General features: G+C 36.5%; 1 protein-coding gene across 2 annotated transcripts in view; it reads right to left on the bottom strand.

Annotated features, from left to right (window-relative positions):
- Nucleotides 1-13,954, bottom strand: part of LOC135693726 (adenosine receptor A2b) — a 29,526-nt gene extending 15,572 nt beyond the window's left edge. Inside the window, exons 1-2 of one of the 2 annotated variants that reach the window (XM_089111090.1) lie at nt 13,335-13,954; nt 6,519-6,617 (exon numbers count right to left, since the gene is read on the bottom strand). In XM_089111090.1, the coding sequence (XP_088967216.1) occupies nt 6,519-6,617; nt 13,335-13,409 (174 nt within the window). In that variant the 5' untranslated portion in view covers nt 13,410-13,954. The remainder of the gene's footprint in view (nt 1-6,518; nt 6,618-13,334) is intronic. The other variant, XM_065212279.2, reaches the window with a different exon arrangement.
- Between the last annotated feature and the right edge of the window lie 2,928 nt (nt 13,955-16,882).

The following is a 16,882-nucleotide window of genomic DNA, read 5'->3' as shown; positions in this document are numbered from 1 at the left end:
AGTCAACTACTCTTCAGAGCATAAAATGTTAGAACATAGGTCAAAAATGTAAGTTTTGTGCCACCAAAAGATTGTTTGCAAATTCTATTTAAATAAATTACCCATGGGCATCGACACAGGTTGAAAAAGGAGAGGAGGGGGAGCTAACGGAAACTTTAACAGCCCTGGCAGGAGGTTTTGAACAAAGCTCTATTGTTTTGGAGGGAAGTGGGAGGGCATGGCCACTCGGCCGTCCCATTCGTCGGAGGCCAAGTTATCAAAGAAAATACTCAAAAAGTAAGTAAATCAAATGTTAAAAAAATAAGGTATAGGAATGAACCAGATGAAGAATTTTTGCAATGTAATTTATTATATCTTATGTTGGCCCGCAAGGTAAGTGTAAAAATCGGGAAAGAATCTTTTTGTATATCTCTTGAACATAACATCAACCTTCACCTCGGCTAGTCCGGTATACTATCCTATATAATAAAACAATAGCGTCCATAGGGAGTCCACAACATCTCTCCTCTTCTTCGGAAATCAAAATTACTAACATCGGTTATATATTCAGCAGTTTATTAATAAAGTAGTTTTCAATGTGTGATAACTTGACCATAGTACATAGGCATCATGCTTGGTCTCCTTGGATATCGACGTACAATATCGGCTTCAGGTTCAGTGTCTGTTTGAACTGTATCATCATCATCATCATCAGTTTCTGAATCGATTTGTGACTCAAAGGAGTTATAAAACTTTTTGAAAAATGAAATGTTTCGAGTTATCCTATGGTCAGATCTTTCAGCGATTACTTTAGTTCCTCTGATGTCAATGACGCGATATGGTTTCGGATCGAATTTACTTGTCAGTTTGTTCTTTCTCGCTTGTTTGACGAGTACGAGATCTCCTTCTTTGATGCCGGACGGTTTTATGTGCTGACGTTTGTCATAGTAGACTTTGGCTTTTGCCTTGCTATCTCTATCATTTTGTTTGACACGCTTGTGTTTGTTGGATGGTTTTTTGACGTGATTCCTATGGCAGGAATTTTCGTTCTGATCACACGATTGAACAGAAGTTCAGCGGGTGCAACTTGGGTTGTGCAGTGTGGTGTTGACCTATATTTTAACAGAAATAAGTGCAGTTCCTTTCTCCAATTGTTTCCTTCAATTTTAGACGTTTGAAGTAGTTTCTTGTGAGGTCGATTGAAAGATTCTACTTCTGCATTCTGTCTAGGCCATAGTGCAGGGGCGCAGTGGGAGTTAACTTTTTTTTGGGGGGGAGGGGGGGTGGAAGCTGAAAATTTTCCGATAAAACTATGATTTTTCCGACAAATTTTTTCTCAATACATTCCTTGACTACCCTTGCTGCATATACTGCAACACTTGATACTACAATATCACGAATGGATCTGGAAATCGTTAACGAATGGATCGTTCGTTATACACCTTCAAGTTCAACAATAGCCTTTATTCTAACAAAACTTACCAAATATATATCGCTATGAACAAAACTGCAGCTAGTTATAAATTTACACCCTACAAGTCTTCTCGCGATACTAGACAATAAACTATCACGTTGGTGTTTATAGCTGTTTATAGCAAAAAGTTTTTTTTGGCAAATTTTAAATCGCATCATAATTACTTTGCATTTATTTATGCTTAACCTTAAATAGATATAACGCGGCCAAAAGATTAGTTTTCCCTTAAATGATACTTCTATAAACTGTTACTCAAACAGCATCTTTCTCAAAAGAGGTGTGGCAGCATACAAATCGATGATGTCACCATAGTCTATCGACTGTAAAATATCACTTTCGACGTTGATTGTCATCAGAGAGGAAAGGCGGTCTTGTTCCATTGTTGACCGTAGCCGATTTTTTACAATCCTCAGCTTTGAAAAAGCTCTTTCATAATTTGTTGAACTTATTGGCAAAGTGACGAGAACTTTGTAAAGAAGGACCAGCTGTGGAAAGGCACTTTGCAGGTTGTACTTATCATCAACTGAAGAACTGAATCTCCTGCAGCCGGCTGAGGGCTGCTCTTCTCTCTAACTTTCCTAAATTTACGGTAATTATTGACAAAAGAGCTGTATTCATCTCTCAATTTTTCGTAATCCAGGCCGTAATTCTTCGCAACCTTTTTGAATGACACTGCATACAACTGCCTTTCAATTGTTTTTGAAAATATTCAGGGTTGAGCAAGGCAAAATCTGTCAAAATTGCCTTATGAGACGTGAATCTTGTATTCATTGAGCTGATAGCTGTATCTACTATCACGATGGTATACGGATTCCCTATTTCCCTCTAATTCATCCATGCAATTTTCCCCTGGCATCCTTTTCTTTCTACGTATTCATCGCTCGACAAAATTTGAAAATAATAACATTTTGCGTCTTCTACAACACCAGCGAATTCATTTTGAAATGCACTGAGTTGAACTTTAGCTGTCGGAAATGGTAGTTTATAAAATAACTGAGACGAAGCGTTAATTTCCTTTACAAATTTCAGCAATGCGAAGATTCCGATATATACTCTAATGAAAATAAGTAAGAAGGGTTGAGCAAATATGCGACCTTTTAGACAGGATCGATGGAAAAATTACGTTTTGTCATTTTAAATTCCTGATATTTCAAATTTTCCGACAAACGTTGGATTTCCCGACTATCCGACAAAACTTTTGCCAGGGGAGGGCGGCTGCCACCCCCTGCCCCCCAGCCACTGCGCCCCTGCCATAGTAGTGTTCTTGGTTTGAATTCAATTCCCACAGTTTTCATGTGTCAATGACACACAGCAAGTATTCTTTGGATGGTACTGGTCCAAAGAAATTCGCTTTGACCGTGTGCCATGGTGCTGGTGGTAGGTCTGTTGACTGCATCGGTTCCTTGCTGTTTTCATGTCCCGTTGCTTGGCAAGCAGTGCATTGATCTACGAATACTTTCACTATTTCAGGGCCTCCGTCGAAGGGGGGGCCGGGGGGCCTTGGCCCCCCCCACTTTTTTGCAAAACAATAAAGTTTTTTTCAAAATCTTTTGTTATGGGTGTTAGATTTTCCCTTGCCCCCCCCCCCCCCACTTTTCAACCTTTGTCGGAGCCCATGTGTTTTATCGATATATGGGAACCATACTTTCTCACGCAGTAACATTTTCGTCTTATGTGTCCCTGAATGTCCTGGTTTATGAGCAAGTTCTATAGCTTTGCGACGTAGTGTCTGTTGTATGACGTAGACGTTCGTCCTAGTGCTTCTCGTTCAGTCTGAGAATAACGCTGTTCGACAGGTGTCAACGATCTTGATACATATGCTACGATTTTGTGATCTGTCGCTTCCGGTGTCGATGTTTGAGACAGTATTGCACTAATTCCGTATGGACTGGCATCTGTAGTGACTGCTGTGTGCTTGGCAATATCAAAGTAGGCCATAACTGGATCCGATAATGGAGCTTTCCTTATTTTCTCGAATGCTTCTTGTTGGTCTTTCCCCCATTGAAATTGTGCAATTTTCTGTGTCAGACTTCGCAGGGGCTCTGTGATTGATGCATAGTCTTGAATAAATTTTGCGCAGTATTGAGACATTCCTAGTAGACTACAGACTTCACTAACATTCTTTGGTGGTTGTGTATTGGCAAAATCTTGTACAAGACTTGGATTAGGACTAACTCCTTTTTTGCTGTAGACTAGGCCGTAGAATTGAAGACGTGTTTTGTTGAAACGGCATTTCCCTTCATTGAGGGTGATTCCCTTTTCCTCGAATCGTTGCAATACTTTTTCTAATGCAGTATTGTGCTCCTCAAGGGTCTTTCCCCAGATAATTACATCATCAAACATGTTTTTGGTATTGCTGACATCTTGAATAGTGTGAGAAATGGTATTCTGGAAAATTTCTGCAGCTGAGTTTACTCCAAAACAAAGTCTTTTGTATCTCCTGAGTCCCTTGTGTGTTGTGAATGTTGTTAGATTTCTCGACTCTTCTGCCAGTGTCAGCTGATGGTATCCTTGTTTCAAATCAAGTTTAGAAAAATTACACGCACCGTTTAAATCAGCAATCAGTTCATCTGTCGTTGGCATAGGGTGTCTTGTGCGTAAAATTGAGGTGTTGGGTAAACGCATGTCCACGCATATTTTTATTTCTTCGCTGTTTTTCTTCGGGGTAATCACCAAAGGACTTACCCATTGTGTGGCTCCTTCCACTTTTTCGATTATGTCAACTTCCTCGAGTCGCTTTAGTTCTTCCTCGACTTTTTTTTCGTATGTGGAAAGGGATACGACGTTGTGCCTGGATGACTGGTGTTGATTGCAGGATTTATTATAATAATGATAAAAAACTTAAAATTTTTCAAATTTCCGACACCTTTAAAAACTTTCTTGTGCTGCTTCAACAAGTGATTGATGTAACTTGGTGAATTTACCGTGGGCCAGGCCCGCAAGGTAAGTGTAAAAATCGGGAAAGAAACTCTTTGTATATTTCTTGAACATAACATCAACCTTCACCTCGGCTAGTCCGGTATACTATCCTATATAATAAAACCATAGCGTCTATAGGGATTCCATAACAGTAATGGGTTTTGATAATCTTCCTTTACTAGCAATAAACACGAATATCTGAAGAGATATAAACTTCTAAACTTTGCCATAATGCACGCACCAGATGCTAACCTTTAAGTCAATAAAAAAAATTTTTTTTGGCTGGAGAGGCCCGTTAACCTAAGGAACAACACAGAGACATGTCTGTGGAAGCCCAGATTTATGAACAGTAAATATTGTTAATAAGAAAGCGATGATTTAAGAATGATTCAGACCTGGCAGCATTTCTGGAAACAACAAGATTCCACGGCCTACCATTTTTTCAGACACATCGTTTTGACGAGCAAAAAAATCCCTCTTACACGCAGACTGTCCCACACAAAGTAGTTGCTTACATGTCTGGATAAATCTTGAGTAAAAACTTCATATTCAAACTAGTTTTCATAAGCCTTTGAACACAGTAGGTCAGGATATGCAATCTGCCAATGTCCGTATTGTATTTAAATTTTGCCTTCTAAGCGCGCCGCAAATGCACTTAAACAGCATGAATTTGAGAAAAAAGAGATATAGACCCCGTTTACACTGTCCCGTGCAAGTTTGGAACCGTGACAAAACTGTCGCGGTTCGCCCTTGCGTTTACACTAGCACTGTGGAACCGTGACGATTTTGCTCTGCTATCCGGAACAGTTTGGACCCTGCTTTGAAAGCGAACGAATTTTGTACCGTCACGGTTCCGTTTTTGAACGGGACAGTGTAAACACCTATCCGAGACGATTTTGTCACGGATTCACAAAGAGGTCTTTTGTATGGCTGTTTCAGGTAATCGAGGCTTTGATTGTGGCGTAACTACGTTCTCAAATTCTGAAGAAAAGGAAATTCTGAAGAAAAGACGACCACAGAAAAGGCTTGTAGTGTTTCCCAGTCCAAGCCTTGATTGGACTTGGCAGTTTTGTAGTCTAAAATAACACTGAAAATTAAAGCCACCTTTTATTTCGTCCAAGTAAAGTTTTAATCGGCCTTCCGCTCCATTTTAACTCACAATGAAAATTCGATTGTTGACTTCAGCGGCAAAATAAAAGCCTTGGTTGACTAAATACAGCTTCTTCTAAACAATGTTCTACCATTAAATTAAGGTCGTACCGGTACAGTGTAAACGGAACGGCTAAACGGAACAATTTGGAACCGCGACAGTGTAAACACTTGCGAACCGTAACGGTAAAAAATTGTCCCGGGACAGTGTAAACGGGGTCTTACTGAAATGAACAGCAAGAAGTTGTATGATCCCGGATTAAAGAATCTACCAGTCTAATCTTAGGTGCTAGAGAAGATGAAGCCACAACTTTCCGTCTGCCGTAGTCTAAGGACCCAGCAACGGAGTTAAGTATATACAAAGAACGCTGTGCGCGGATCGATCCCACTGCAACAAAAGCACAATTTGACGGATCATCCAACTAGATGCATTCGTATTACCAAGTGACTACCTGGGCAAAATGACTGCCACACAGGAGTTGATATTGCGTCATCTTTGCTTAGCAGAGAAATATTAGAAAAACTGGTTGAAGTCCTTTTTTCGTACTTTTTTGCAATCGTTTCTCGAAAGACCTCCAGTGATAAACCATAACGGTGTAGAATTGTGTCAACGGGATCTAGAGATTTGGCCCCGGCATACGGGACATTTGGTTACAAAATTTTACGCATGAGAAGAAAGACTCAAACTTTCAACTAAATCAAGGTCCCTTATCCGATTACCAATGAATCTCATGGTCATTAGAAAATTACTCAAAAAATCACAGCGCGGGTTGAAAATCTTTAGCAAAGCAAATACGGTCTGATTAAGTTCTCAAACGTTTTTGATCGAATGCATAGAGGAAATAAAATGTATTTATCAAATACAAAAAATATTAAATGATTTATCTATTTTTTGTCGGCAGACTGTCGATAGCGAACTTGCGAGTTTCTGTTAAGCAGTTAACTTCAATGAATCAAGAACAAACGATAAAATGTCATACACAATTAAGAGACATACCTGATATTCAGCACACACTTGCCCAATAATTCTTTTGAAAGATACTGTTAATGCAGAACCAATTGTCGGAGAAGCAGTGACTCGTTGGCTTGGCTTCTGCTACTGAAGAAAGAAGGCAACTAGCAAAGCTTTATGTTCTGTTTTTGAACATTTTCACCTGCTGCAAAAACTGACAATGTGTTTATTATTAAAAAGCACTGGATTGGTGAAGCAGTTGGGAACAAACACTGACAACTTTAAAGATAAAGAGAGATGAAGAATGTGTTTATGGATGGCTGCTGTGAAGGAACCAGATTCCAGAATTATTCACCAGAATTGTCTGTTTCGATTCAATGAAAGCTGCTCCTTGATCAATAATCACCACAGCGTTGTAGCGTATGCCAAAATGGAAGTGAACTGTTACTTGTTTTTAGCACCGGCCTTTAGGCTCATGCCATTCCATGGCTCTACGCGTTTGTTTTTTTGTAAAAAAAAGAGGTTTTAGAGGGGGTTTGCATCGGCATTAGCTGCTCAACCAGCTTACATTTTAAATAGTTAAAATGTTCTTTGAAACTGTGTGAAAAATATTATCAGTTTTTTATTCAGCTCAAACTTAAGCTTCTCAAAACCGCACCAAAATGACAGAAAATTCTCAAAATTAATGTTCTAAATCAATGGCTGCTTTATTTAGCAATATTGGCACATTTATGGCTCCTGAATTATAGCAAACATTTCTGACATCGCTCACTTTGATCAAACTTCTCATATTCAAATGCGTTGCTCTTAGTAACAAATATAATGAAGGAAATAATATCACAGACGCAATATGGCGGAGACGAACGAATAAAAAACCTTGAAAATGATAGCCTGAGCGTGTGTTATGCACCCATGTCAAAAATATTGTATCATACCGGATTCATGGTAGGTAAATATGAAGTTTTGAGAACGTAAGCGATACGTTTTTATGTCGGATCGAAGAAATACCTGAAAATAGATACGACCTATACACAGCGGATGCAATCTTAAAACATAACCGAAACATAACAGCATGATTTTACGTAATTTAACAAAACAATAGGTTGAAGCGTGTGATGAATATTGAAACTTCTTCCCCTTTTTGAAGGAATTGGTCCGTTTTTCCAATAATGTTCGAAGGCTCCGTAACGATCTGGGGGTCGCCTTAGTCTAACCAGCCTCCCTCTGTTTATATCTCTTGCATCATTTCTTTACACTTGGTCTTTGCTCTGCATCTTTTCTGTGGATCTGGCTTCCATCTATGTCCGAATCACTGATTGTTACAAACGTATCTTCATAATTATTCTCACCAGTAAACCATTTGGAATGAGAAACATTTCTTGTTATAATGTGCTTCCTGTTATTTTCCGCAACAACTTTACTACCATATCTGCTAATAGCGACGTATGGTGTTCTGTTGGAGAGCGAGGCTATCTTCTTGGCTGTCGTACAAAAAAAGTATCGCCAACTTGAATTGTACTTTGCTTCTTATTTCGTCGTTTATCTGCATAACGTTTAGGCTACCCTTGATTATTCTTTTCATTTTATATTGCAAAACGATGTCTATTGACTGTTTTCTTCCTTTCTATAGATTTGCGAATTTGTTTCGATTTTTCGTTTGAAGAGCTATTAACAGGGTGCTGTTACTTTCGTTGTACAGCGTGCAGTCATTCGATATTGTAGAAGGAACCAAGGACCGAGATACCGGGGGGGAGGGGCCGGGGGGCCTTTGCTCCCCCAAAAACTTGAGTTGCTTGAGTAATATACTTTTATTTTGTAAAATATGGCTGTTGCTACACTGACTTTTCAGGGCTGCCCTCCCCAAACAAAAGTTGTATCCGGTCTTTGGAAGGAACCTGTTGATTTCCTGTCTCCCAACTCTTCTTTTCAACACTACCGCTTTCATTTGCATGGATTTGGGAAAAACAATTCGACTTCCTCCCTAAATCATCTTTCTTTCTCCAATCGTCAACTGTTCCTTTAATGGTCGCTATTAATTCGGTAAATTTTGCAGAATAGCTGAAGTTCTTCGTCTTCACCTATTCCAGTCATTAAATTTTTTGCAGAACTAATTTCAGTTTGTTCATTTTCCGCCATCTTGGTCGCGGTTTTCACATACAAATGCTTCATAACCACAGTTTGGGAGAAGGAACATGCTTGTTGAAAACCGTGTGCAAGACATTAGAAAATCAGTCAATCCTAACTTCTGGTCACACTGCCCCGGGGGAATCCTGTAGACGTTCCTACTCGCAAACACGATGTCACAAACGAATGATCTTTGGTGGTCAGGTGCAGAATGGTTAAATGAAGATCTCGAAAATTGGCCTTACATTGGTCTTCAAGGTGAGATGCTGAAGGAATGGGAAGAAGAAAAACGCAATAATAACGTCTCAAATGAGCAGTTAAACACCTTTTTGCTAGCTGATCAGAACAAAAAATATTCTTTGAGAAATTAAATCAAGTTGGAAAATTCCAGCTTCATTATACGTCTTAATCGCGTTACTACGTATGTAATTCGTTTCCTTCATAACTGCTGACAGAAATGTCAGAAATCCGATAGAGAGCTATCAACTGAAGACATGGTGAAGGCATAATCGTTTTGGGTCGAAGAAGTTTAAAGCAAATTTTTTAAACTAGAGAACAAGCAGTTTGAGCGGCAACTGGGCATTTACAAAGGTGAAGTCGGAATTATTCGTTTGCCAAGGTCGTCTTGATAACGCAGATATACCTTTCAAAAGCAAATTCCCCGCACTACTTCTTAAAAAAGTCACCTTACAAAGTTACTGATACATGATTGTCACAAGCATTTCTTTCACTGTAGAATAATGAAACTCTTTAGAACTATGTAGTCACTTCTTGGAAGTAAAGGGACGTAAAGTTGTCAAGAAAGTTATCGGCAAGTGTACTCTTTGCAAAAGTAATTATTTTCTATGGAAATCCTAAAACTGCGGACTTACCAAGCTTTAGAGTGGGAGACTCCTTACCATTCACTTCAATCGAAGGTGATTTTGTCAGCCCGTTGTATGTCAAGAGTGATGAAACTATTTAACTATTCATCTCACATTTATGTCAAAATATATACAGTCCTCTAGAAATTATCTCTAGAACATGAAATCTATACGACTTCTTAAAAGCAGGTACATTAAAAGCATCTTTTTCACATTTCACCAGTTGTCGTTTCCCAAGAATATTAACAGTACAAAAGTACTGAAACAATCGCAAAGGTGGGTCATGCAATTACGTTTGCATTCGCGTAACCAAGCCGAACTTAAGCCGATCATAAAGAAAACTCGCATAATAAATCAATAATAAACAATTGAAGTATAATTTATTAAAATTTTACTTATACTTATATTTTTTGAAGTAGCCTCTGGCAATGAAAACTGTCGAATATTGCTTTAGAATGTTTGCATAAAGTTTGTTTATGCAATACACCGAGATTCTCCTCTTTTATTCATAAACCTATTCAGTGAGTTCTTGTTTGGACATATTTCCTTTGGAACCAGAAATTTTAAATTATATTAAGGAAAGGACCTGTGAAAGCGAAGAAGTGAAACTGAGATTACGGATATGCAGGAAAATTTTAGCAAAAATTTCCTCATGATATGGTGCTATGTCTAATGCTGGAAAATCAATACAATTAGTTTTTTATAGGAAACAAAGGTCGATGTTGAATACTCCAGTTTCTTAATGTTCTGGAAATCTCAATACTCATTGTTTCTTAAGAGTTTCTTAATTATGATGTCATAAATTTCAAATTTGGGGTTCTTTATATTTAATTTTCATGCTAGGAAGAAATTTTAGTTAACGTTAGGAACTATTACAGAAGATGTTTCTACTGTTACGAAATTATGCTATGTTATGAAATGTTCGTGACCTTTTTTATCACGTCAAGAGATTCGAATCCGGTCTGATGCTGTATTGTTGTACACCAAATCGAAAAATGTTAATTTCTGAACTTTGACATTTTGAACTCGAACTATTGTAGGCTATAATTTAAATATTTGACAAACACTTTATTTTCGGATAACTTCGCTGTTAATGATCTATGTTTCTTTTGGTTGTAGATCTTGTGTGTATTTAGCTGATTGGATGTTATTAATACTTGTAAAATGCTTGTATCTATAAATACGCTGTTGTAGTTTTAAGAGGAAGGATTTTTGGGAGAAGCATCTTGTTGTTTGTTCAAAGTGCTGACGAAAGAAGTCGTTGTCTCTCTGCTCCTTTCTGCGACAAGTCGAGTTGAAAAGGGCCGTGAGTTATTTTATATATACTTGGTTGCACTGTAGTTAAAGTGTAGTATAACAGTATTTAGATTTATATTTATTTTATCGCTTGTGTCTTAAGTTCTAAGCCAACAGGGCAATCATATTCTTGGATTTTAAAAATTTTCGTTGCCCTCAGTTTTATAACGATTTAATAATTTCTTAATTTTTTTGCTTTTAAGGTTTCATCGGGTTCTGACCGGGTTGAGCGTAGTTGAACTGAATTGTGCAATGGATCCAAATGGCCTATCTTTCCCTTTGTGAGTAGATAAAGTTCGAGAAAAAGAAAGAGAGAAATTGTTTGAAGCAATGATAAATGAAGCAACAGATGCGAAAATCAAAGCAAGGTTGTTGAAGACTAAAAGCCGAAGGAACAGAAATATATGAACCGAAAATAATTTTTTTTGTTGCCGTTAGTTCTGATTTTTTGTTGCTGTTATCCAGGGTAGGTTCAAAGAGGCTTTTTATTTTGAAGGGGCTATTTTTTATCACTACATAAATTAAATTTTCGAAAATTTACCAGTTTCCACACAATTTTTATCATTTTGTTATGTTATTGTTTTTAATACATTTATATCTTTAACTGTTGTAAATACATAAAATAGTATTAAATAAATGTAACTGTGGCACAGCCACATGGAGGAGGAGTGGGGTAATTGGCAAGACTAGTCCCCCCACTTTTTCAGAAAGTTGGTCCTTGAGGTTCTTGCAAAACCGATGAGAAAATTTCGGGGATGTGTACTTAATCTAGATCATCAGAACCTGATTTTGGTGTGAAGCCATAACCTTTTTTTCCAAGTATCATTATCAGTTTTCAGTAATTTTGTAGATTACCGTCCTTAGTTTATTGATCCTGTCTACAGTGCTATAAAACCTTTTTTAATAAGCAGCCATAAAGATAGCCTGCGTGTAGACTTTACTTTCCGTTTCGAAGGAGAGCTATATTACAAGTTCCATATTGGTTTTCCTTCGCAACGGAAAGTCAAGTCTGCACGCAGGCAACGATAGAGATATTTCCTTCCAACAGAATTGACTTATCAACTCTTCGAAAACACTTTGCCATCAAATCGAGGAAGCTGATCTTATTGTCCATAATATTAAACCTGGTCTATCGATAAGAACTTTGTATCTCCTCAAAAGCATTTGCAAAATATTTGTACCTGGAACAGTTTGTTGTATTAGATCTCATGACAATGTAGCTTTTGAAAGTTTTTACCAGTAGCACTTCATTAGAGGACTTTTCATCGTTTTTACACACGTGAAATTTCTAATTTCAAAACTCTGAAGTTAAATGTCAGGCAATAGTGTTCATTTCCAACGGTAAATTAAATGACAGTTTTTGGGAGACAAGGGATGTTTCCCAAGGAAGAAAATGCTTCTCACAGGAGAAGGGCGTGGTCGTTGACCCCCTTTTGTCCCTTCCTCTTATCCTGGGCTGGAGCCGCCACTGAAGTATATCAATGAAGCATAAATTGTATGTTGTGTGAATTTTAGAATAATAAACTCAACTGATCTAATCTGAAATAGAATATAATAAGTAATAGAGATATAAACAAATAGAGGCACTTCTGCTATCAGTGGCCAATTACCAGAAATCTGAGGCAGCGGAAACGGTAAACACAATGCTGCAATTTGCTTGCTAAAAATAGCATGATAGCGAATACTCGCGATTTTTGGGATGCTTACATGCAATGAAATTGAGGTTTAAAGATCAAGCCACAACGATTATTACGCAAATGGATTTGCAATATAAACACTTGACCTTTTCAATGCACATGCCATTAAAAAAAACTGTCTAATAAAATTGTAATTGTATTTTCAATTAATCAACAACGGGCAAGTGCGGGAAGAGCTGGTTTAGAAATTATAGGATGTCAAAGAAACAAATTGATGCTGTTCAATTGGTTTTTGAATAAAGGAGAGCCCTTTGGGCCAGGGACGTTGGAACGACCGAAAGGCAAGGGGGCAAGCTTGAATAAAAGGGCATTTGAAAGATAGCTGTCAGCTTCTAATAATTCTTTCGTAACTGCCATTTTATTTTGATCTTCTGTAGGTATCTTAAAAATTGGCTAACTTTTGGCATAAAAATATTTTTTACAAGTTTTGAGAAATGTCGTCATGAATTAAGCACTGCAATCAAAAATTCATGTGAATCTCTCAGGTTATTGAAATTTACCGGTTTCATGGGCACATTAATGAAAAGGGCACTCTGGCCCCCTTGCCCCTTCTTTCAGAAGGCAACAGGGGTGGTTGAGCTCTCGTGCCCCTTCTCCGGCGTCCCTGCTTGAGACTTATAGAAATGCCATAGAATGAAAAAGAAGGGACGGACTGAAAAGAGGTTGAAAAATTTTTTTTACTTTTTGGTTTTCCAATTTATAAAAAGGATTGTTGTTACAAAACATCTCTGCTAAAAGAGAAGGAAGAAGCAGGAATAATGTTTTGAAATTCTCAGATAGTCTGCAATTATTCACTGATCTAATAATCTAGAAAAATTGCTTTGCGTCTTTTCCTTATCTTTGTTGCAGGTGTAAAAAACAAATCCATTGAAATAACTTACCTTGAGTCGGTCTTGCAAACTTGCTTCTGATCTTAGTGAATTGATGTCAGTGACATCAGGATTCTTTTTTATCATTTTGTCTATTACCGTTCTCGCCGCCTTCTCTCCCGGAACCGATTGCTTTGAATGATATGATTTGCAGTTTATCCGTCTAAACTTCCAATTTACCAAAACAATGAGAATGATTACGATATTCTCTGCAATTAGACAAAATTGCCTTGCTTAGGGAACGCCTCCAGCTATTTTGGGCATTAATCCCGTTTCATGCCCGCTAACGTAGAAAGCTTTAGGATTTTCAAGATGGTGACTTTATAAGTAATACAAATTGAATTTAAATATAGCAAGCATAAACTATTACTTAAATGTAACCAAACCAAAATAAAGTAAATAGCAGGGAATACAGGCCTAAGTACAAGGAAAAGTGACTTCCATATTTAACCATATGGAGATAGGGATGCTTTCTACCTATAAGAACATTTTGTGCTTATTATGGTTTCAGTTGGACATTTTTTTAGGATTGTATATTAGTAATATTGTATATTAGCCATATTGTATATTAGTAATATTGTATATTAGCCATATTGTATATTAGCTATATTGTTTATTAGCCATATTGTATATTAAGCCATATTGTATATTAGCCATATTGTATATTAGTAATATTGTATATTAGCCATATTGTATATTAGCTATATTGTTTATTAGCCATATTGTATATTAGTAATATTGTATATTAGCCATATTGTATATTAGCCATATTGTATATTAGCCATATTGTATATTAAGCCATATTGTATATTAGCTATATTGTTTATTAGCCATATTGTATATTAAGCCATATTGTATATTAGCCATATTGTATATTAGTAATATTGTATATTAGCCATATTGTATATTAGCCATATTGTTTATTAGCCATATTGTATATTAGTAATATTGTATATTAGCCATATTGTATATTAGTAATATTGTATATTAGCCATATTGTATATTAGCTATATTGTTTATTAGCCATATTGTATATTAGTAATATTGTATATTAGCCATATTGTATATTAGCCATATTGTATATTAGCCATATTGTATATTAAGCCATATTGTATATTAGCCATATTGTTTATTAGCCATATTGTATATTAAGCCATATTGTATATTAGCCATATTGTATATTAGCCATATTGTATATTAGCCATATTGTATATTAAGCCATATTGTATATTAGCCATATTGTATATTAGCCATATTGTATATTAGCCATATTGTATATTAAGCCATATTGTATATTAGCCATATTGTTTATTAGCCATATTGTATATTAGCCATATTGTATATTAGCCATATTGTATATTAAGCCATATTGTATATTAGCCATATTGTTTATTAGCCATATTGTTTATTAGCCATATTGTATATTAGCCATATTGTTTATTAGCCATATTGTATATTAAGCCATATTGTATATTAGCCATATTTTATATTAGCCATATTGTATATTAGCCGTATTGTATAATAAGACATATTGTATATTACCCATATTGTTTATTAGCCATATTGTATATTAGCCATATTGTATATTAGCCATATTGTATATTAGCCATATTGTATATTAAGCCATATTGTATATTAGCCATATTGTTTATTAGCCATATTGTTTATTAGCCATATTGTATATTAGCCATATTGTTTATTAGCCATATTGTATATTAAGCCATATTGTATATTAGCCATATTGTATATTAGCCATATTGTATATTAGCCATATTGTATATTAAGCCATATTGTATATTAGCCATATTGTTTATTAGCCATATTGTTTATTAGCCATATTGTATATTAGCCATATTGTTTATTAGCCATATTGTTTATTAGCCATATTGTATATTAAGCCATATTGTATATTAGCCATATTGTTTATTAGCCATGTTTATTAGCCATATTGTATATTAAGCCATATTGTATATTAGCCACTGTCTCGTCCGTTTTAAAATTGCTTGTTTCAATGGCTGAAATTGAAAAGATTTCTTCAATTTGCTGATCCCCGCTGTCCCTCCCTTGGAGGTTGCCTTGTTTGAAGGTACGGGGACATGTGCAAAATTATGGGTCAAATTTTTTTAATCAAAATGGCACGTCCCCGTCAAAAATTAATTACCCCGTCCTCCTCAACACCTCCCCCCTCTGAGGTCCCTCGCAATGAATGTCGATCGCTATTGACCATTGATTTAACCAAACAGAAGTTGCAGAAGATAAAACTGCATTGCTAAACCTTTGACAGATGTCAGAAATAACAAGCTGAATATTCCGTAAGCATTGAAAGTGATTATAAAACTGAGGTGTGAAAATTACAAAAATCTGACAAAAACACTTCTCCTAATTCTGAAAGTCGCAACTGTAACGGTGGCAACTGCAACGGTGGCAACTGCAACGATCGCAACTGCAACAGTGGCAACTGCAACGGTCGCAACTGCAACGGTCGCAACTGCAACGGTCGCAACTGCAACGGTCGCAACGGTCTGGATGTTTTTTTACCTATTCTTGCTTTATCTTAGTTACAAACACGCAAATGGTTTGTAAGTAAAGGACAGAGTCTATATGGAAAGTTTAAAACTAGGTAATTTGGCCATTATTGGAAGTTTTTGCACTAAAGCCAAAATGAAAACTTTTTGACATGAGATGTGCAAGCCAAGCAGTTTTAAGAGAAATTTCCCAATGCCAACGGTTGAGGACATTCTTGAGAAAATGCAGCTTTGTGCTATCAAAGTTAGATTTGAAACTTCAAACTTGGCTTCATGTTAATCTCTGTTTGTTCACAATGCTTATCATCACAGTTATTTCATTCATTGGCAAAATTGAGAAGCAAGAAAAAAAAAGAAATTGATACAGTAAGAATTATAACAGAAACTTTGTATTTACAGTCCAGAAATGGAGGGCCAAAACGAAAAAAAGGGCACGAATATATTTTTCCAAAACATTGGTAAGTACCAAAAATGGTACAGATTTCATGGTAATTTAGAAATTTATAAAAATAATGACACATTCTGGACATAGTGAGAACTATCTTCGCTGAAAGCAGACATGGCTATTTACTCCATTTAGGGACCACGCACTCTTGATCATGATTATTTGTATAGCTTCCAATCCCATGGCCTTCAAGTTTTTTTTAGAGTGTAAATCTTCTTCCATCTATGATTTATACCTTTATTACAATAAGCTGTACTTGTTTCCCTTATAATATTCATTGTAGGTGAATTTGGCCCCGGGTAAGTAGCAGGCACACATCGTTCTTTCTCATCGAATTATACTCAACAAATACCAACGAATCCAATCCAAATTATGAACTGAATGAAATTTTCGAATTCTTAGTCATACTTCAAAGCCAATTCCAGTCCCTCTTCCTTTCAAAGCAAAGTTTCAGTCTCTTTGATAATCGAAAGCCCATTCCAATAATGATTTTAAATTATTTACTTTCATATACAATCTAGTCCCCCTTGGTATTCGCGCCTTCCCATCGCCACTTAAACACATACATTTATTCGTCTCCATGGAATATT

The sequence above is a fragment of the Rhopilema esculentum genome, chromosome 11 (assembly GCF_057945365.1).
Source record: "Rhopilema esculentum isolate cy_ngs chromosome 11, ASM5794536v1, whole genome shotgun sequence".
Lineage (NCBI taxonomy): Eukaryota > Metazoa > Cnidaria > Scyphozoa > Rhizostomeae > Rhizostomatidae > Rhopilema > Rhopilema esculentum.
This window is presented reverse-complemented; position numbering and strand designations above follow the sequence as displayed.